Source organism: Pistacia vera, unplaced genomic scaffold, assembly GCF_008641045.1.
Source record: "Pistacia vera cultivar Batoury unplaced genomic scaffold, PisVer_v2 Contig86, whole genome shotgun sequence".
Taxonomy (NCBI): Eukaryota; Viridiplantae; Streptophyta; class Magnoliopsida; order Sapindales; family Anacardiaceae; genus Pistacia; species Pistacia vera.
Window position 1 is genome coordinate 146720 of NW_022196734.1, and position 21727 is coordinate 168446.

The 21727-nt window shown below is 33.9% G+C and overlaps 1 protein-coding gene and 1 pseudogene across 3 annotated transcripts; both read left to right on the forward strand.

Annotated features, from left to right (window-relative positions):
- The first annotated feature begins 4859 nt into the window (after nt 1-4859).
- On the forward strand, nt 4860-6298 carry LOC116118819 (transcription factor bHLH36). Of its 3 annotated transcripts, none has more exons than XM_031404780.1 (3): nt 4860-5247; nt 5460-5846; nt 5964-6298. In XM_031404780.1, the coding sequence occupies exons 1-3, from the start codon at nt 4945-4947 to the stop codon at nt 6027-6029; spliced, it is 756 nt and encodes a 251-aa protein (XP_031260640.1). In that variant the 5' UTR covers nt 4860-4944; the 3' UTR covers nt 6030-6298. The 3 variants fall into 3 exon arrangements, with proteins under 3 accessions (XP_031260640.1, XP_031260641.1, XP_031260642.1); XM_031404781.1 differs by having other exon boundaries at nt 5484-5846; XM_031404782.1 differs by having other exon boundaries at nt 5502-5846; nt 5964-6294.
- A 5367-nt stretch (nt 6299-11665) lies between these two features.
- Nucleotides 11666-12557, forward strand: LOC116118794 (annotated as a pseudogene).
- Nucleotides 12558-21727: the final 9170 nt, after the last annotated feature.

Genomic DNA, 21727 nt, shown 5'->3' on the forward strand with positions numbered 1-21727 from the left:
GAAGGCGTGACTGGATTATGCTTGAAAATATCAGATGGCCTATGTTTCAAATTTCAGTCAACTTGAACATTAACCCAACTATATTATTACCATTAACATATAGTCTCCAATTTTCTCTTTGCTTTAACTCTTTTTTTTTGTTTTTTTTTCCTTATTTCTCACCTCAACGCCAACTAATAGATCAGTTTCTCTGTTTGATTTGGATTAGGTCTACAATAATAAGCAATGAAGGAAGAGGATCCTCTATTCTCAGAAGATTTTAGAAGCATAATGAAACCAAGTTCACTGCATGCTTGCTAAAATAATAAATTAAAATAATAACAAATTGAAATTTGATTTAATAATAAAATTGCCACTGTTCTTTTGTTTTGGGGGGGAGGGTTAATCGAGCTATTTTATATCGATGACGATTACTAGAAAAGTGACCAATTATTTGAATGGAGATGTGACTAAAGTCTAAAGATCACAATGATTACCGTAGAATGAACGTTTTAGTATATAGAGATAAAATGATGAAGAAGGGATAGGAATGTTACACAGAGAAAGGAAAACGAAGGCATTAAAATATAGGTTTTAAAGAAGTGTTGGGTATGAGACTTCACATAATAATAAGATTGGTATACTACTTCAAAGCATCAATTGTAAGCAAGACTTTCTCTTTAGGCTTATTTCCAAAAATAAATTCCTTCAACTAAAAAGTTATTTCTTTACATTTTTTTTTTAAATGCTAATTATGTGAAAAATGCATTTAGGTCTCTAGAGAGTACTCAATTTTTTTATCGAAAAATATTTTTTATGTAAGTGTAGAAGGTAAAATCTACCAGGAATTCATTTGGATTTGATCTTGTGAGGAATGAGCCACGGGTAATCTCGTAGACCTGCAGAGAGAAAGAAGAGTTAACGCAAAGCACTTGGGGACATCGATGTGGTGTCAATTGTAGGCACTCTAACGCTCAAGCCTATTGTGAGATATTTAGTAAGGCTGAGAGTAAGAAAGAGTTTACCGAAATTGTGAAGCTAGGGCGCGACTTATTAGTGTAGAGTGGCTAAAACTCAACTCTACGATGATTACTGACGTAGAGTGGTTGGACCTCGACTCTGCGGCAGGGAAAGACGGTGGTTCTTGGAAGTAAAAACTTAGTGAACTAGTGAGAACGGTTGTGATTTCATCCATAATGAGAGAGCTGACCTCTATTTATATAATGAGCCACAAAAGCTTGAGTCCTTGTAGAACTAGGTGTTCTCACAATAGGAGCTTTAGTAAACAAGAAACTCGTAGTGCTAATCCATGTAGGAGTAGGAGTAGGAGTACTAGTTCATGTAAGACTAGGAGTCTTGGATGAACTAGGTGTCTTGGATGAACTAGGATATGTATAGGACTTAAATACCTATTGTGGGATGAGTGTAGACTGATGGGCTAGAGCCTGTGGTAACTTATCTGCAGAAAGGCCCAACTCGATGAGTGACCCGAAATGTAGGTTGGCCCAATTCGTAGGGTGACCTTGATCGTTGAGTGATCCAACTCGTAAAGTAGTCTGACTCGTGATGTGAACTAACTCGTAAAATGGGCCGACCTATAAAATAGTCATTCTTACAGAATGGGCCATCTTGCTAGATAGTCCTCTCACATAATGAGTTTTGATATGGGCCTGACCGGAGTTGGGCTGTGGCATTGAGCTTTAAGCTTTCGAGCCAACCAGAGTTGGCTATGGCATTAAGCCTTAACCTTTCAGGCTAACCAGAGTTGAGCTTTTGGCATGAGCCCAACCAAAGTTGGGTTGTGGCATGAAGCCATCTACTATTGGGCCAACCAGAGTTGGGCCTTGGCGCGAAGTCTTTTACTATTGGGCTAGTCAAAAGCTTAATATAGGGTTTTTGCATCAACAATTTGTCCCACATTCTCTAAGTTAAGAGGCTCTTGGCTTAGAGAGTAATTCGAGTCAAATGTAGGTGTCGAGTGAGTGAAGTAATGCCCTTGAGAGGGTTGCGAGTGATCTCTTTCATACTCAATGAAGAGAGGATGCCTGCTCGACGCTGTGTCTAACGAGCATGAGTGATGAGATCAGAGTCAAGTAGACTTGAATTGGAGTAGTCAACTTGACATGTTATGTCGAGTCAACTTGTGTCAACTCATAATGTAGAGCTAAACTTTGATGTAGTGCCGAATCGTTTTGCCTTGGTGCAAGGCTAGGTTGCTTTGACATGATGTACAGTCAAGTTGTTCTTGATTGACTTGACATCATCGATGTGTAGTTGGCTAGGATGAGGGATGGTATCTGCCAACTTCAGCTTGCCCCCTATTGTACAATTGTGAGGCTCTACCTTAGGAGTGGAGTCGAGTGACACTTGGTCGACTGGGCATGGAGTCATGTAACACTTGGTCGACTCGACATGCAATAAGAGTACTAATTCATGTAAGACTATGATTCTTGGATGAACTAGGATATGTATGAGACTTAAAGTCCTATTATGCGATGAGTGTAGACTGATGGGCTAGAGCCTAAGGTAACTTATCCTGTAGAAAGGCCCAACTCATGGAGTGACCCAAAATGTAGGTTGGCCCAATTCGTAGGGTGACATTGATCTTAAAGTGATCCAACTCATAAAGTAGCCTAACTCGTGGAGTAGGTTGACTCATGGTGTGGACCAACTTGTAGAATGGGTCTGCCCATAGAGTATTCATTCATACAGAATGGACCATCTTGCTAGATGGTCCTCTCACAAGATGAGTTTTTATATGGGCACAATCGGAGTTGGGCTATGGCACCGAGCCTTAAGCTTTCAGGCTATCAAAGTTGGGCTTTTAGCATGAGCTCAATCGGAGTTGGGTCATGGCATGAAGCCATTTGCTATTGGGCCCACTAGAGTTGGGCCTTGGCATGGAGCCTTTTGTTATTGGGCCAACTAGAGTTGGACCTTGGCGAAGCCTTTTGCTATTGGGCTAATTGAGAGCCCAATACGGATTTTTGCATCAACAATAAGTAAATGTCATTAATTGTACGTGTACTTCAAAATAGTTATAACAATTAAGTGAAAAATAAAAGAAAACAAGTTTGTCTTGATTAAAGAATACAGTATAACCTCTCTATAGACATAATGTTGGGACCAACTAAATTTATTACTATGAGGAGGTTATAATTTAATAGAGGTGTAGTTACAAGAATTATTGTTTTGATTTATTATTTTATAATTCATGTTTTAGTAGTATTATGATTTCAATTTATTGTTTTAGTAGCATTAGAATAGTAACGAAAATGGATATCAAAGAGTCATTGCAAAATTGAGTGATCAGATTCGACAACTTCACTATAATCAAATAAATATTAATGTCTTCATCAATCATCCAAATGAGAAACAAGTCGTATATATTTTAACTGAAGAAGAATTCATTACTGGAATTAAACAAGAAGAGTAAGGAGATAATCCTGAGGATGATAGTACAGAAATACCAAAAGTTTTATGCTAAAAAGCTCTAAATATGCTTGAGAAACTAGAAATGTTTTGGCTTCAACAAAAAGGTGTCTATGCTGGTGACTTATTATATACCCATAAGATAAAAGATATGCTAACAACTCTAAAACATAAATCATTGTCTCAAACAACTTTAGATAAATATTTTATTTCATCTTAAATATTTGATGTAACATAACATATATTTTTTATAATATACATAAAATTATTACTATGTAGAGACAAGTTCCTTTGGACAAGACTTATAAAAATTATAACTAATTATAATGTGAAATTTATTATTATTTATAGCTAATCCAAGTTGAGACCAAATTTTTTTATAATTACACGGAGATTACTCCTATATAGAATATCATTGTAGACAAGTTTTACTATATATTAAATTCTTTTCCACGATATCTTTGAAATTTGGTTGCTTTGTCATATTTTTCTTTCTAAAGGCCCACTTGGTTTCATAGAGTATCATTATATAGAGAATCATTATAGAGAGGTTAGACTGTAGATTAAATTCTTTTCCACGGCGTCCCTGAAAGGTTTAACCTTATGTGGCTGCTTTGCCCTATTTTTCTTTCTAAAGTCCCACTTGGTTTCTTAGTAACTACAGTAACTGATGGATACCTTTTATTAATTATTATCATTGCAAAATATAGCACGTTGGAAATTCGATTTCGATATCAAAGAATAAAAAATAATATTGAAAGCTGGCCCATATGTCGTGTTATACTGATGTTAATTATTGTTGTCCCTCATAGTCAACCAATATCCACCCCCCGTTCTCACTTATTAAATTCGTGTCATGATTTTCCGATTTCCATATACAAATTTCATTTCATTCTTCTTTTTTCTCTTAAATTCACACTTAAATTTTCAACTAAAGTTTTCTCAAATTTGTAACGCATGGTTAAGTCAAAACTTTGTAACTCCAATTATAAAGAAAATCATATTTTTCACCCTTGAAAATACCTTTGCATATTATTGATCAATTTCGCAGTTTAACAAAAAATAAAATTAAAGCTAAGAAAGGTATAATCGTGTTTTCTTTTATTTATTGTTTTTATTGGTCGTTAATCTCCATATTGATCGCTCAATTGAAGTAAAAAATTGAAATTGAGATCCCAATTTACATATAGCCATCAATTTTTCTAAATATTTATAAGTAAAATTGAGTAAAGTAGATAGAAATTTAAAATAATTGATTGTACAAGTTATGAATTTAAGGTTCCACCAAATGTGAATGCAAATGAGTGGGTCACTTTTGTATATAGGAACAGTGTCCACAACATAGAAGCCAGCTTTAACATGGCCGGTGGGTGAGGTCACTTCTTTATCATCATATTTATTTGAAGAAATTTTCGGGGAATCTTTACATCTCTCTTGGCCCATACAAAGATCGCATACCCTAACAAACGTGTCCTTAACCATATCTAACCCTAAGAGACAAACCTTCAGAAACCCTTTTATTATTTTTGCACTATGTTTCCTTTAAACTCAGGTGATGAGCTGTTCTTCAACGCTTCCTCCAACCCCCACCAACAGTACAATATCCCTGAAGATCTGATTTGTGGCCGCGATTCTCAGGATGCTAGTAATATAACCAACAATTCAGGAAGAAGCCGACGCCGTCGAAAATCATGTGTTATGGACACTGCCGATGACACTAATAGTGATAATAATAAGAAGAAGATGATGCATAGAGATATTGAGCGCCAAAGAAGGCAAGAAATGGCCACCCTTCATGCTTCGCTTCGATCTTTACTCCCTCTTGAATATATCAAGGTGAATAACCCTACATATTCTTCTTCTTTTCCCACTTTTCTTGCTAGTAATTTTGTAAATTTTGATTGTTCCTATGATTTTTTCAAATAATATATAAACTTTCTCATTACTTTCTTTAATTGATTTTCCTCAAATTTGTGAAGAATTAATCTGTATTTTTTTCCCTTTCTGTGTGTACTGTGGAGTGCGGGTTGGGTTGGGAAAAATTATAGAATGTATGTGACTCTAGAGAAAAGTTGATGGGGGTTTTTCAGGGAAAGCGTTCGATGTCGGATCAGATGAACGAGGCCGTGAACTATATAAAGCATCTTGAGGTGAGAATCAAAGAACTGGGTGTCAGGAGAGATGAACTAAAGAAATCGTCAAATTCGAGTAGTCATGGCTCAGAAAGTGGAAGCTCCGATCAAAGCGTATGTCAAAGCAATATCATCGTCAGGCAAAGTCTTGTCGGAGTGGAGGTCGTTTATGGTTGCGGGTACTGGGAGCAAGGTTTGCCCCTATCAAGAGTAATTGAAATACTGCTTGATGAAGGACTTCGTGTTGTTAATTGTATCTCTACCAAAGTAAGCGATAGGCTACTTCACACGATCCAGACTGAGGTGCGGTTAATTGGCATTAATTTATTTTCATGGAGATTTGTGTATAGTTAGGGTTTATGCATATGTTTTGCCGTTGTTATCCAAGCTTCATCTTTAATGTCTCTATTTATTTTACAGGTGAATGATCCATCATGCTTCAACCTAGGCGAGCTGCAACAGAAACTAACAAGTGAAGTAGCATGATAGCTGTGATTATTTCAAAATTTCCACCCTTAGGCTGCAACAATCTAACGTTGAACCTGAGTTGTTTGTAATTATTCAGTGAGAATGTTTGAGGCTCCTCGCTTTTCAGGTTTTCGTTATAAGAAACTTTGGTGGAATGCGAAATTATCAAAAACCTTTTGACCATCTTCAGTAAATATATCCCACACCTTCATGTACAGATTTTCTCTTTGAGCATTTTGTGCATATCTTTTTATTTGTTTTTCTTGAGCAAAATTGTGCATATCATTGCATGTGCAAAAGGGGTTTCTGCTTTACTTTGGTTTCCATGTGTTGTGTTCCTTCCTGTTCAGTCAAGTAAAAAGCCTAATTTAGCATGGTGTGGATGCGCGAACGCATTTATAACTTTGATGGTACGGTGGGTTTGGTGATTCACCTCAAAAGGGTAAATTTACTATTCCTCATTGCATGCATTTGGATGTCGCATATACAGAAAATTCCATATTCTGTAGCGTTTTTTTTTTTCCTTTTATCTTTTAATGGTAGTGGTAGTGGTGGGAACAATATCATCTTTGATATCACCACATTGAATAAAGTAGAGCAGCTTCTGGTTTCACTTTCTGTTCATCATTGAGTCCTTGAAGGATATTTTAATAGTAAAAGCATATTGTTCATGGAAATTGATTGCGGAATGATATTCATCCATGATTGTGAAAGTGATTGAATTTCCTTTTTACTTGAATTAATGGTAAATCCCTCATCGGTCTTCTTCTAATAAAATTTATATAGTTCCAAAAAAAGGTATGGACATCTACATATTTGAGAATTCTCAAATTGATATATATATATATATGTATTTCAATTTACTATTGCATTAATGTTGTGCATGTGATATGATTACATAGTTAAGGTGTTTTTGGTTTAAATTATGAGAAAGGTTATTTAATAAGTAAATATATTACTGTATTATCTTTAACTATTGCATACTACATTAATTTCTTCTCTTACTTCGTAGTATGATAAGTCAATTGCATTCTAGTTTGATATGGTCCTCCTCTCTCTCTGATATATATGTATAATATATATTTGATATATATGATTGGGAGGTTGGTTGTGGAGGATGGCAGATTTGTAGTGCTACCAACTGGCTGAATGATCTGTGGTCCACGCTGGGTATGTATTGTCTTCGAATCCTTTGATGATTCGATTTATGGACTGAATTCTAAAAAATCTTATAGAATAATTATTGGTGGATACGGGGAAACCTATTCAGATCTTATGCCAGCTCATAGGGATATACACTTTTAATGTGTTTTTGAAGGTTAACTGACTTCAACTAGAGCATAAAGACCAAAAATCTCTCTAATTAATATGTTCGCTATGCTTCAAAAGACCAAACATTTGAAATGTTTGCATGCATGCAATCACCAGTTCCATCGTGCATGAATTACATATTGTTGTATTTTTAAGTCTACGAAGATCATTATATGGTGAATATATATATACATATACATTATGGCAGTTTATTTATGTTATTCTAGAATTCTAATGTAGCTTACTACCATGTCTTCAACACAAAAAGTTATACTACGTACTGATGGATACCTTGTATTAATTATTATCATTGCAAATATAGACAGTTGAAATTCGATTTCGATATCAAAGAATAAAAATATATATTGAAAGCTGCCCATATGTCGTGTTATCTGATTTAATTATTGTTGTCCATCTTAGTCACCTTATCCAACCCCACCGTTCTCACTTATTATTCATGTCATCATGTTAACTAACATTACAGATTTTTCAGATTTCCTTAACATTTCATTTCATTCTTCTTTTTTTTTTTTTTTTCCTTAAATTCACATAAATTTTCAACTAAAGTTTTCTCAATTTGAACGAATGGTTTAAGTCAAACTTTGTACCTCCAATTATAAAGAAAAATCATTTTCACCCCTTAGAAAATACCTTTACATTTATGATCAATTTCGCAGTTTAACAAAATATAAAATTAAAGCTAAGAAAGTATAATCTGTGTTTTCTTTATTTATTGGTCGGATTTAGTACTTATTATCGAAAATTTATTCATTGATATTGATATATATTATCAATATTGATCGCTCATTGAAGTAAAAATTGAAATTGAGATCCCAATTTACATTAGCCATCATTTTTTCTAATATTTATAATAATGATAAGTAGATAGAAATTTAAAATAATTGATTGTACAAGTTATGAATTTAAGGTTCCACCAAATGTGAATGCAAATGAGTGGGTCACTTTTGTATATAGGAACAGTGTCCACAACATAGAAGCCAGCTTTAAAATGGCCGGTGGGTGAGTTTTTTATCATCTTTTATTTGAAGAAATTTTCGGGGAATCTTTACATCTCTCTTGGCCCATACAGATCGCATACCCTAACAAACGTGTGCCTTAACCATATCTAACCCTAAGAGACAAACCTTCAGAAACCCTTATTATTTTTGCACTATGTTTCCTTTAAACTCAGGTGATGAGCTGTTCTTCAACGCTTCCCCCAACCCCACCAACAGTACAATATCCCTGAAGATCTGATTTGGGGCGCGATTCTCAGGATGCTAGTAATATAACCAACAATTCAGGAAGAAGCCGACGCCGTCTACTGATTTCACCTCGAATCTTCACACTTTGTTAATCCAAAAATCACTCAAAAATCAACCTAAGAAAATGTAAAAACTGCTCTTTTTCTCTCCACGAACGCCCAAACAAAAAAACTAAATATTTCTTTTATAGCTCGCCCAAAATCTTACACTTCGCCTAAAAACAAAACTGTGCGTTTTACAAAAAGTGGAGTACGCAGACTTCGCCGCGGCGAAGAAGGAATCTCGCCGCAACGACAAAGGAGCTGAATCTGGTACGTCACTAGCCCATTTTGCCGCGGCGAAGGTTGTTCTTCGTCACGGCGAAGCTTCCTGAAGAATTCTAAAATTTCAGAATTGTCCTCTGCTTGCTTCTAAGTCCAAAAACTCCAAATCTGTCTTTATTCGCTCAAAATTTTCATTTTAACCTGAAACACGAATGTAAGGAATTAAGTAGCAATTTAGGCAAAAATAGACTAAGAAGTATCTAAAATTCGGCCTAAAAGCTTAAATAAACTAGCATAATCCTCGGATTATCAAAAGCCCAACTCGTGGAGCCTAAAATATAGGTTAGCCCAATTCGTAGGGTGACATTGATCTTAAAGTGATTCAACTCGTAGAGTAGCCCAACTCATGGAGTATGTTGACTCGTGGTGTGGACCAGCTCGTAGAATGGGTATGCCCATAAAGTAGTCATTCTTACAGAATGGACCATCTTGCTAGATGGTCCTCTCACAAGATGAGTTTTGATATGGGCCCAATAGGAGTTGGGCTGTGGCACTGAGCCATAAGCTTTCAGGCTATCAGAGTTGGGCTTTTGGCATGAGCTCAACCGGAGTTGGGTCATGGCATGAAGCCATTTGCTATTGGGCCCACCAGAGTTGGGTCTTGGCATGGAGCCTTTTGTTATTGGGCTAACTAGAATTGGACCTTGGCGAAGCCTTTTGCTATTGGGCTAATCGAGAGCCCAATACGGATTTTTGCATCAACAATAAGTAAATGTCATGAATTGTACTTGTACTTGTACTTCAAAATAGTTATAACAATTAAGTGAAAACTAAAAGGAAACAAGTTTGTCTTGATTAAAGAATACAGTAGAACCTTTCTATAGTCATAATGTTGGGACCAACTAAATTTATTACTATGAGGAGGTTATAATTTAATGGAGGTGTAGTTACAAAAATTATTGTTTTGATTAAAAAATTATTGTTTTAATTTCTTATTTTATAATTCATGTTTTAGTAGTATTATGATTTCAATTTATTGTTTTAGTAGCATTAGGATAGTAACGAAAATGGATATCAAAGAGTCATTGCAAAATTGAGTGATCAGATTCGACAACTACACTATAATCAAATAGATATTAATGTATTCATCAATCATCCAAATGGGCAACAAGTCGTGTATACTTTAACCGAGGAAGAATCTATTATTGGAATTAAACAAGAAGAGTAAGGAGATAATCCTGAGGATGATAGTACAAAAATACCAAAAGTTTCATGCTAAAAAGCTTTAAACATACTTGAGAAACTAGAAATATTTTGGCTTCAACAAGAAGACGTCAATGCTGGTGACTTATTACATACCTGTAAAATAAAAGATGGCGTAACAACTTTAAAACATAAATCATTGTCTCAAACAACTTTAAATAAATATTTTATTTCATCTTAAACCTTTGATGTAATATAACATATATTTTTTATAATATACATATAATTATTACTATGTACAGACAAATTCCTTTGGACAAGACCTAGAAAAATTATAATTTATTATAATATAAAATTTATTCTTATTTATAACTAACCTAAGTTAGGACTAAATTTTTTTATGATTATATGGAGGTTATTCTTATATAGAGTATCATTATAAAGATGTTCTACTATATATTAAATTCTTTTCCACGATATCTTTGAAATTTGGTTGCTTTGTCATATTTTTCTTTCTAAAGGCCCACTTGGTTTCATAGAGTATCATTATATAGAGAATCATTATAGAGAGGTTAGACTGTAGATTAAATTCTTTTCCACGGCGTCCCTGAAAGGTTTAACCTTATGTGGCTGCCTTGCCCTATTTTTCTTTCTAAAGTCCCACTTGGTTTCTTAAACCTACATAACCGATAGATACCTTTTATTAATTATTATCACTGCAAAATACAACACGTGGAATTCGATTCGATATCAGAGATAAAAATAATATTGAAAGCTGGCCCATATGTCGTGTTATACTGATGTTAATTATTGTTGTCCATCTAGTCAACCTATCCAACCCCACCGTTCTCACTTATAAAATCACGTGTCAGATTTTCTCGATTTCCATATACAATTTCATTTCATTCTTTTTTTTTTTCCTTAAATTCACACTTAATTTTCAACTAAAGTTTCTCAAATTTGTAACGCATGGGTTAAGTCAAAACTTTGTAACTCCAATTATAAAGAAAATCATATTTTTCACCTTAGAAAATACCTTTGCATATTATGATCAATTTCGCAGTTTAACAAAACATAAAATTAAAGCTAGAAAGTATAATCTGTGTTTTCTTTTATTATGTTTTTATTGGTCAATATCAATATTGATCGCTCAATTGAAGTAAAAAATTGAATTGAGATCCCAATTTACATATAGCCATCAATTTTTCTATATTTATAAGTAAAGTAGATAGAAATTTAAAATATTGATTGTACAAGTTATGAATTAAGGTTCACCAAATGTGAATGCAAATGAGTGGGTCACTTTTGTATATAGAACGTGTCCACAACATAGAGCCAGCTTTAAAAGGCCGGTGGGTGGATTCTCATCTGTTTATTTGAAGAAATTTTCGGGGAATCTTTACATCTCTCTTGGCCCTACAAAGATCGCATACCCTAACAACGGGTCCTTAACCATATCTAACCCTAAGAGACAAACCTTCAGAAACCCTTTTATTATTTTTGCACTATGTTTCCTTTAAACTCAGGTGATGAGCTGTTCTTCAACGCTTCCTCCAACCCCCACCAACAGTACAATTCCCTGAAGATCTGATTTGTGGGCGCGATTCTCAGGATGCTAGTAATATAACCACAATTCAGGAAGAAGCCGACGCCGTCGAAAATCATGTGCTATGGACACTGCCGATGACACTAATAGTGATAATAAGAGAAGATATGCATAGGATATTGAGCGCCAAAGAAGGCAAGAAATGCCACCCTTCATGCTTCGCTTCGATCTTTACTCCCTCTTGAATATATCAAGTGAATAACCCTACATATTCTTCTTCTTTTCCCACTTTTCTTGCTAGTAATTTTGTAAATTTTGATTGTTCCTATGATTTTTTTCAATATATAAAACTTTCTCATTACTTTCTTTAATTGATTTTCCTCAAATTTGTGAAGAATTAATCTGTATTTTTTTCCCTCTCTGTGTGTACTGTGGAGTGCGGGTTGGGTTGGAAAAATTATAGAATGTATGTGACTCTAGAGAAAAGTTGATGGGGGTTTTTCAGGAAAGCGTTCGATGTCGATCAGATGAACGAGGCCGTGAACTATAAAGCCTCTTGAGGTGAGAATCAAAGAACTGGGTGTCAGGAGAGATGAACTAAAGAAATCGTCAAATTCGAGTAGTCATGGCTCAGAAAGTGGAAGCTCCGATCAAAGCGTATGTCAAAGCATATCATCGTCAGGCAAAGTCTTGTCGGAGTGGAGGTCGTTTATGGTTGCGGGTACTGGGAGCAAGGTTTGCCCCTATCAAGAGTAATTGAAATACTGCTTGATGAAGGACTTCGTGTTGTTAATTGTATCTCTACCAAAGTAAGCGATAGGCTACTTCACACGATCCGACTGAGGTGCGGTTGGCATTAATTTTTTTCATGGAGATTTGTGTAGTTAGGGTTTATTGCATTGTTTTGCCGTTGTTATCCAAGCTTCATCTTTAATGTCTCTATTTATTTTACAGGTGAATGATCCATCATGCTTCAACCTAGGTGATCTGCAACAGAAACTAACAAGTGAGTGCTGGATAACTGTGATTATTTCGAAATTTCCACCCCTAGGCTGCAACTAACGTTGAACCTGAGTTGTTTTTTAATTATTCAGCGAGAATGTTTGAGGCTCCTCGCTTTTCAGGTTTTCGTTATAGAAACTTTGGTGGAATGCGAAATTATCAAAAATCTTTTGACCATCTTCAGTAAATATATCCCACCTTCATGTACAGATTTTCTCTTTGAGCTTTTGTGCCTATCTGTTTTATTTGTTTTTTCTGAGCAAAATTGTGCATATCATTGCATTGCAAAAGGGGTTTCTGCTTTACTTTGGTTTCCATGTGTTGTTTTCCTTCCTGTTAGTCAAGTAAAAAGCCTAATTTAGCATGTGTGGATGCACGAACGCATTTATAACTTTGATGGTACGTGGCTTTGGTGATTCACCTCAAAGGGTAATTTACTATTCCTCGGTGCATGCATTGGATGTCGCATATACAGAAGATTCCATTTCTGTAGTGTTTTTTTTTTTTTTTTTTTTTTTTTTTTTTTTTTTTTTTTTTTTTTTCTTCTTTAGAGCAGCTTCTGGTTTCACTTTCTGTTCCTCATTGAGTCCTGAAGGAATTTTAATAGTAGAAACATATTGTTCATGGAATGATTGCGGAATGATTTCATCCATGATTGTGAAGTGATTGAATTCCTTTTTACTTGAATTAATGGTAAACCCTCATCAGTCTTCTTCTAAAAAATATGTTTAGTTCTAAAAAAGGTATGGACATCTACGCATTTAGAATTCTTATGATATATAATGTATTTCAATTTACTATTGCATTAATGTTGTGCATGTGATTGATTACATAGTTAAGGTGTTTTTGGTTTAAATTATGAGAAGGTTATTTAATAAGTAATATATTACTGTATATATCTTTAACTATTGCATAGTACACTTATTTCTACTCTTACTTCTTTAGTATGATAAGGTAATTGCATTCTAGTTTGATATGGTCCTCCTCTCTCTCTGATATATATGTATAATATAATTTGATATATATGATTGGGAGGTTGGTTGTGAGGATGGCAGATTGTAGTGCTACCAACTGGCTGAATGATCTGTGGTCCACGCTGGGTATGTATGTCTTCGAATCCTTTGATGATTCGATTTACGGACTGAATTCTAAATAATCTTATAGAAAATTTGGTGGATACGCAGACACCTATTCAGATCTTATGCCAGCTCATAGGATATACACTTTTAATGTGTTTTTGAAGGTTAACTGACTTCAACTAGAGCATAAAGACCAAAAATCTCTCTAATTATATGTTCGCTATGCTTCAAAACCAACATTTGAAATGTTTGCATGCATGCAATCACCAGTTCCATCGTGCATGAATTACATATTGTTGTATTTTAAGTCTACGAAGATCTTATATGGTGAATATATATATACATATACATTTGGCAGTTTATTTATGTTATTCTAGAATTCTAATGTAGCTTACTACCATGTCTTCAACACAAAAGTTAAATGATCCGATCCACTATTTCCGAAATTTATTGTCTTACTAAATTTGTTTAATATATTTGGAAATATAATAGCTATAGGACTTAATGATTGCTCATGGTCTTTTGTTTTTTTTTTCCTTTGAGAGTTGGTGATTGTAATTCACCAAGTTTGTTTTAACAAGTTTTTAGGTCAAAACACGGTTTACTCTGAAAAAGGTAAGTTTAAAGTGTTCTTCAAGAGATATTGATAGAATTTTCTTCATGATTGAAATTAGTTCCAGAACTGCGCACAGCGTTTGTTGATAGGAAATTTTGCCTTGCATTTCGTAGAAAGCTTCTCTTGTTTTTTCACATTTCTAAACTAGAGATTAATATTTATTTCTATTATGTAGCCCTGTTTTATGGAAATAAACTGTTATTCTGATGAGCTTTGTCATGCGTCATGCATATATTTTGGCATCAAATTTATATAAGTATGGGCAATCATCAATTGGCTGCATCAATGCAATTGTTCTCAAGATTTTAAATTCCTTATTTTTTGGCTTTTCGTTTAATCTTCTCTTTTTTCTGCTTGCAATGGTGGATCTTCTGAATTTTTGGCGATTTACTTTCTAACCAAACCCTCGGAGTTGAGTTTTCAACAATGGCTGCGCTAAGCTCTTTTTATTTTTTACTTTTTGGGAAGCATATATGCAGGGTGTTGAAGGTTTGAAGATCGAACATATACAATATGTTATATTGAATATGAGCTCTGAACTGAAGTCTCGTACATGGTGTTTAATTGTACTCTTCTAAAACTATTTTATTACTAAAATGACAGCTTTATTTGGGGATAATAAGCATAAGTTAACAGAGAATTTGCTATGCCAGAAACTAGCTGTAAGTTGTTAGTTTTCTAGTAAAGTCTGTTTAGTTGATACTATTTTTCTTATTCTTCTCCTTCTGAGTCCTTAGCTGTATTGAATGCAATGCCGTATATTTCAATAGCTTGGTACAATTTTAATTCTTATACTTTATTCTCCTACTACCATTTTCAACTGCTTGGCTTGTTTATCTGTTGCAGTTGATCTGTCACTTTAATAAAGTTTGCATAATATTCTAATAATAATAAAGTATGCACAAGCAAGAATGTCGTCTATGCCAAATGTTGCAGTTAATCTGTAATTCTCAATTCACCAGTGTGTGCGTCTGTATGAAAAGAAGTTTCATTTGTTTTATTTATATGATTAGTCATTAGTTTAGTCATAATCTGTGTCATCATTCACTGTTGTTGAGAATGATAGGCAAAACTTATTTTTGAAATGAAAAACATGTCTGATGTTAATTGCTTGCCATATGTTGGAACTAAGACGTAAACAAATTGCATTCTTCTGATGCTGATATGGACTGTGGGCGATTATCTTTTAAATTGATATGGATACATCACTGCATGGTTGAATAAAATCATCCCAATAACAACCCTTCCATCCGAGGATCAGTTCTCTCAGTAACAATTTCCTTCATATTTTCTGCAATTCTGGCTGTAGTTTTTTCCTGCCAAGTCCCAAACATGGCTTCCTGTTCATATTAGTGGCCATTTAAGTACTTGCTTGCAGCACTAAAACTCTTTCCCCTGTTCAGAATCTAGAGATCACCATCATGATTTCACTTTTACATTTCTAGACCAGAAGCTATTTCTCTCTCTCTTTTTTGTTTTTTAATTGTGAATAATTACTTTTCATGTAAAGCCACGTTGTTAATTTGTTATTTTTATAGGAAAATTTCCAGCATTACAGAATTTATTGTATGAATTTAGAAAGCTGTATAGACTGAAAACTAACCAACTTGATTAAGAGTTAAGAATAAACTCTATAATCATGTATACTGGAGTCAGCTCTTTGTACAGGTTACAACCCAGTAAAAAAAAAAACAGCTTTTGCTTAATTAATTTGGATTTGGATAAATAATCGTTTATTGGGACATGAAAATATAAAAAAAAAAATTACCGTTCACCGTATGGTTGCGAGCAAGGTAGGGAAGAAAATCATAAAGTTGAATTTCTTGAAGTTCTCAATAAGTTTTTTCTATCAACAAGCAAATTAAGACACCAGGAAATAAAGCCAGTAGCTGTTTGGCTTTGGGAGATTTATATGCATCAAGATAGATCGTAGCTTCATAGCTCAATGCTCCAAGTGGTTTGTTCTTATTGTTTAGTTTATCAATTATAAATTATAATAAACTCTGGATGGAGCAGCTACCTAAGCCAGTCTGAATTTTATCTACACTTCATTAATTAAAGCCTCTTGTCATATTCTAAGCGGCTCTGCTAATAAAATATAGGATATCTAAAGATCTTCTTTTGATACTGTTGATATTCCTGCTTGTAGTACCAACCACTTCGGCGACAAATTCAAATATTCCTTTCCTATACGTTGTTCTTCAGTCTCCAGAAAACACACCAGTAATGCTCTCTTCCGTTTTTATTTTTTTATTCTCTAGTTCGCTAAAATATCCAGGCCCAACTCAACAATACATATTATTGAATATCTGAATTACCACACACGACCAAGCACATCATCTAACTAAAAGATTTGATGGTGTGCAAAAAACAACTAAATCTAATAAACTTAATTATATGGACAAGATGGCGGTTGAAGGAGTTAGAATTTTAAAAATAGATTTAGGGTGTATTATATATGATCTTTAAATATCTCAATGTGGAAAGGATTATTTTATTATTTCAGTTATCATATTGGAAATTCTTTTTTCTAATGGTCTTTTCCTCTATTTGTGAACCGTGATATATGTTGTACTATTTAATTAAAAAAAGACTTAAATTATTGCTTTGTTGAAATTATAATTTCTTTCTTCAGCCAATGCTATTCTGTCAAGTGGAATCCCCAAAAAGTTGCATATATTTTGTATTGATTTTGCCTTTGCAGAAAGAATATGAAGCTGGAAACTATTTTCCTAAAGTGGGGAAGCAATTAAAAAAAATGTTGTTAAAGTTGGGTTAGGATCGGGTTGATTGGTACGATTGTGGTTTTCGTTTATGTTATAGTCAAGAATGCTACAATTAAACAATATACACAGTAGAACCCATGTGTTGCTTGCTGATAAAGACAAGCAGTCCAGTCCAAATTGTCCTTGCCATTTTTCTTAATTACTTAATACGTAATCCTATAAGATTAAGTCAAACTTGCCGTCAGATTAAATAAAATCGTTTCTGATTTGAGTCGATATATTATTTTAACTCACCAAAAGTATATATCAATTTAATTCTTCCCTTGAAAATGAGTAAAATTTATTTCATATGTGTGTTACACCCTTTTTTTTTTTTTTTTTTTTTTAACTGTAGGTGTCCGGATGTATGCACAACTGAGTAAATGCAATAACCCAATAAATCAAACTCAGGATCTCTTGAGTAATACACCCAAGAGCTTAGTTGACCATTAAACCACCCAATGATGGTTATGCGTGCACTCCTTGATTTGCAAATAAGTAGTTTATTTCTCTTGCTGATCTTCTTACTGAAATAAAAATTGTGAATTTTATTTAATTGTCTTAATTAATAAGATCCCTACATGTTGTCATTTATATATGTTAAGTGAAATGTTTTCTTTTGTAAGAATTTCAATATAAATTTGCTATTAATATCAATGCAAAATACTTAAAAGATATGGAATGGAAATTATAATTGTAATGAAGTATCTAGTATGGCAACAGGGTAATACTATATTGACAAACACTTCTCATTAACTTTCTCTCACAAACGCGACGTATTAATTCGTAATTGGTCAGATCACAATAGATCCCGCTTGATCAAATATGAACTGATCAATTAAAGTCATGTATATCTGGAGTCAGCTCTTTGTACAGGTTACAACCCAGTAAAAAAAAAAACAGCTTTTGCTTAATTAATTTGGATTTGGATAAATAATCGTTTATTGGGACATGAAAAATATTAAAAAAAAAAATTACCGTTCACCGTATTATGGTTGCGAGCAAGGTAGGGAAGAAAATCATAAAGTTGAATTTCTTGAAGTTCTCAATAAGTTTTTTCTATATGGCAGTTTATTTATGTTATTCTAGAATTCTAATGTAGCTTACTACCATGTCTTCAACACAAAAAGTTAGCTGATCCGATGCAACTAATTCTGAAATTTATTGTCTTATTAAATTTGTTTAATATATTTGGAAAATATAATAGTTACAGAACTTAATGATTGCTCATGGTCCTTTGTGTTTTTTTTTCCTTTGAGAGTTAGTGGATTGTAATTCACCAAGTTTGTTTTACAAGTTTTTAAGGTAAAAAACAACGGTTTACTCTGAAAAAGGTAAGAAACTGTTTAAGTGTTTTTCAAGAGATATTGATAGAATTTTCTTCATGATTGAAATTAGTTCCAGAACTTCGCACAGCGTTTGTTGATAGGAAATTTTGCCTTGCAATTACGTAGAAGAGACTTCTCTTGTCTTTTACACTTCTAAACTAGATATTAATATTTTATTTCTATCATATATGACCTGTTTTATGGAAATAAACTGTTATTCTGATGAGTTAGCTTTGTCATGCATATATTTTGGCATCAAATTTATATAAATTATGGAGCAATCATCAATTGGCTGCATCAATGCAATTGTTTCTCAAGATTTTAAATTCCTTATTTTTTGACTTTTCTTTTAATATTCTCTTTTTTTCTGCTTGCAATGGTGGATTTTCTGAATTTTTGGCGATTTTACTTTCTAACCAAACCCTCTGAGGTTGAGGTTTCAACAATGGCTGCGCTTAAGCTCTTTTTATTTTTTACTTTTTTGGGCAGTATATATGCAGGGGTGGTTGAAGGTTTGAAGATCGAACATATATAATATGTGATATTGAAATATGAGCTCTGAACATGAAGTCTCGTACATGGTGTTTAATTGTACTCTTCTAAAACTATTTTATTACTAAAATGACAGCTTTATTTGGGGATAATAAACATAAGTTAATAGAGAATTTGCTATGCCAGAAACTAGCTATAAGTTATTAGTTTTCTAGTAACGTCTGTTGTATTTATACTATTTTTCTTGTTCTTCTCCTTCTGAGTCCTTAGCTATATTGAATGAAATGCCGTAATATTTCAATAGCTTGGTACAATAATTTAATTTCTTATAACTTTATTCTCCTACTACCATTTTCAACGTGCTTGGCTTGTTTATCTGTTGCAGTTGATCTGTCACTTTAATAAAGTTTGCAATAATATTCTAATAAATAATAGAAGAAGTATGCACAAGCAAGAATGTCGTCTATGCCAATATGTTGCAGTTAATCTGTAATTCTCAGTTCACACAGTGTTGCGTCTGTATGAAAAGAAGCTTCATTTGTTTTATTTATATGATTAGTCATTAGTTTAAGTCATAATCTGTGTCATCATTCACTGTTGTTGAGAATGATAGGCAAAACTTATTTTTGAAATGAAAAACATGTCTGATGTTAATTGCTTGCCATATTGTTGGAACTAAGACGTAATCAAATTGCATTCTTCTGATGCTGATATGGACTGTGGGCGATTATCTTTTAAATTGAATATGGATACATCACTGCATGGTGTGAATAAAATCATCCCAATAACAAGGGTCTTATTCAAAAGGATGGTGAATAACAACCCTTCCATCCGAGGATCAGTTCTCTCAGTAAACAATTTCCTTCATATTATTCTGCAGATTCTGGTTGTAGTTTTTTCCTGCCAAGTCCCAAACATGGCTTCCTGTTCATATTAGTGGCCAATTAAGTACTTGCTCGCAGCACTAAAACTCTTTCCCCTGTTCAGATCTAGAGATACCATCATGATTTCTACTTTTACATTTCTAGACCAGAAGCTATTTCTCTCTCTCTTTTTTGTTTTTTAATTGTGAATAATTACTTTTCATGTAAACAGCACGTTGTTAATTTGTTATTTTTATAGGAAAATTTCCAGCATTACAGAATTTATTGTTATGAATTTAGAAAGCTGTATAGACTGAAACTAATCAACTTGATTAAGAGTTAAGAATAAACTCTATGGGGGCGTTTGGTTCAGGAATGTTAGATTATTGGGAATGTTGGATTACTGGAAAGATAGATTACCTTGGAAGATTACTGAGAATCTTTAGGAAAATGTGTTTGATTAGTTGGTGGGTATGTTATATTAATATGTTTGGTTATGGGAAATAAATTGGTGGTATGTTATTTAAATTACTAAATTGTCCCTTTTCAAATATTAATATAATATTATTAATTTTTGAATAACTTCTTTTAGCCCCCAATATTTCAGATGTAGTTAAAACACCCCCGCTTACAGAAAACTTTAATTTATTATGAAATCACCCCCACCTCCTGCAGCCGCTGTCGCCACGGCAAACCATCGCCGAAAGTCTCCAAAAGTCCCCTTTAGTAGCTCGCCGTGACCAAGAGGCTCCGATATGGCCGTTTCTGGCCATATTGATGGCCGAAAACGGCCATATCAGGCCAGATCTGACCGTTAATGGCCTGATCCGTAGCCATTATCGACCAGATCTATTCCGGCCAGAATAGATATGGCCATTGACGGCCATGTCCGTGATCATTAACGGCCAGATCTTGCCCAGATATGGCCATTAATGGCCAGGGATCTGGCTGTTAACAGCCAGTTCCATCGATCTGGCCAGAAATGGCCAAAATAGATCTGGCCATTTCCAGCCAGATTTGGCTTGATATGGCAGGAAACGGCCATATCGAAGCCTCCTTGAGCCTCCCACTGAATCTCGTTCTTTTTTAAGGACTCCAGCAACTTTTCGATGACGGTTTGTGGTGGTTGGCCCGCTGTCGACGGTTTGTGGTGGTTGGCCCGATATCGACGGTGGTGGCTGGGTGGCAGTGGTGGTCTGTAAATTGTTTTAAATATAAATACATTATTGTCCAAAATTTTAATTAAACAAGAGTAAAATTGAAATGGGATATTAATATAAATTTATTTTAAAATGAGGGCATTATTGTCCAAAACTTTTATTAATAAGGTATAAAATTGTAACAAAAAAAGATAACCCTGGTAATTTTAGAATATACCTAAGAAAATATAGGTAATCAGATTACCTCCAATATTATCAATAGTAACTACTATTGGTTGGTATTTGAAGATTACCGGAATCTTATATTACTTGACAACCAAACGTGGTAATCAAGTAATATAAGATGATAAAACCCCCGTTATCTCACATTACCGCCAACCAAACGCCTCTATAAGTCATGTATATGCTGGAGGATCAGCTCTTTGTACAGGCTACAACCCAGTAAAAAAAAAAAAACAGCTCTTGCTTAATTAATTTGGATTTGGATAAATAATCGTTTATTGGGACATGAAAATATTAAAAAAAAAAAAAAAGAAATTTACCGTTCAACGTATTATGGATGCGAGCAAGGTAGGGAAGAAAATAATAAAGTTGAATTTCTTGAAGTTCTCAAATAAGTTTTTTCTATCAACAAGCAAATTAAGACACCAGGAAATAAAGCCAGTAGCTGTTTGGCTTTGGGAGACTTATATGCATCAAGATCGTAGCTTCATAGCTCAATGCTCCAAGTGGTTTGTTCTTATTGTTTAGTTTATCAAATATAAATTATAATAAACTCTGGATGGAACAGCTACCGAAGCCAGTCTGAATTTTATCTACACTG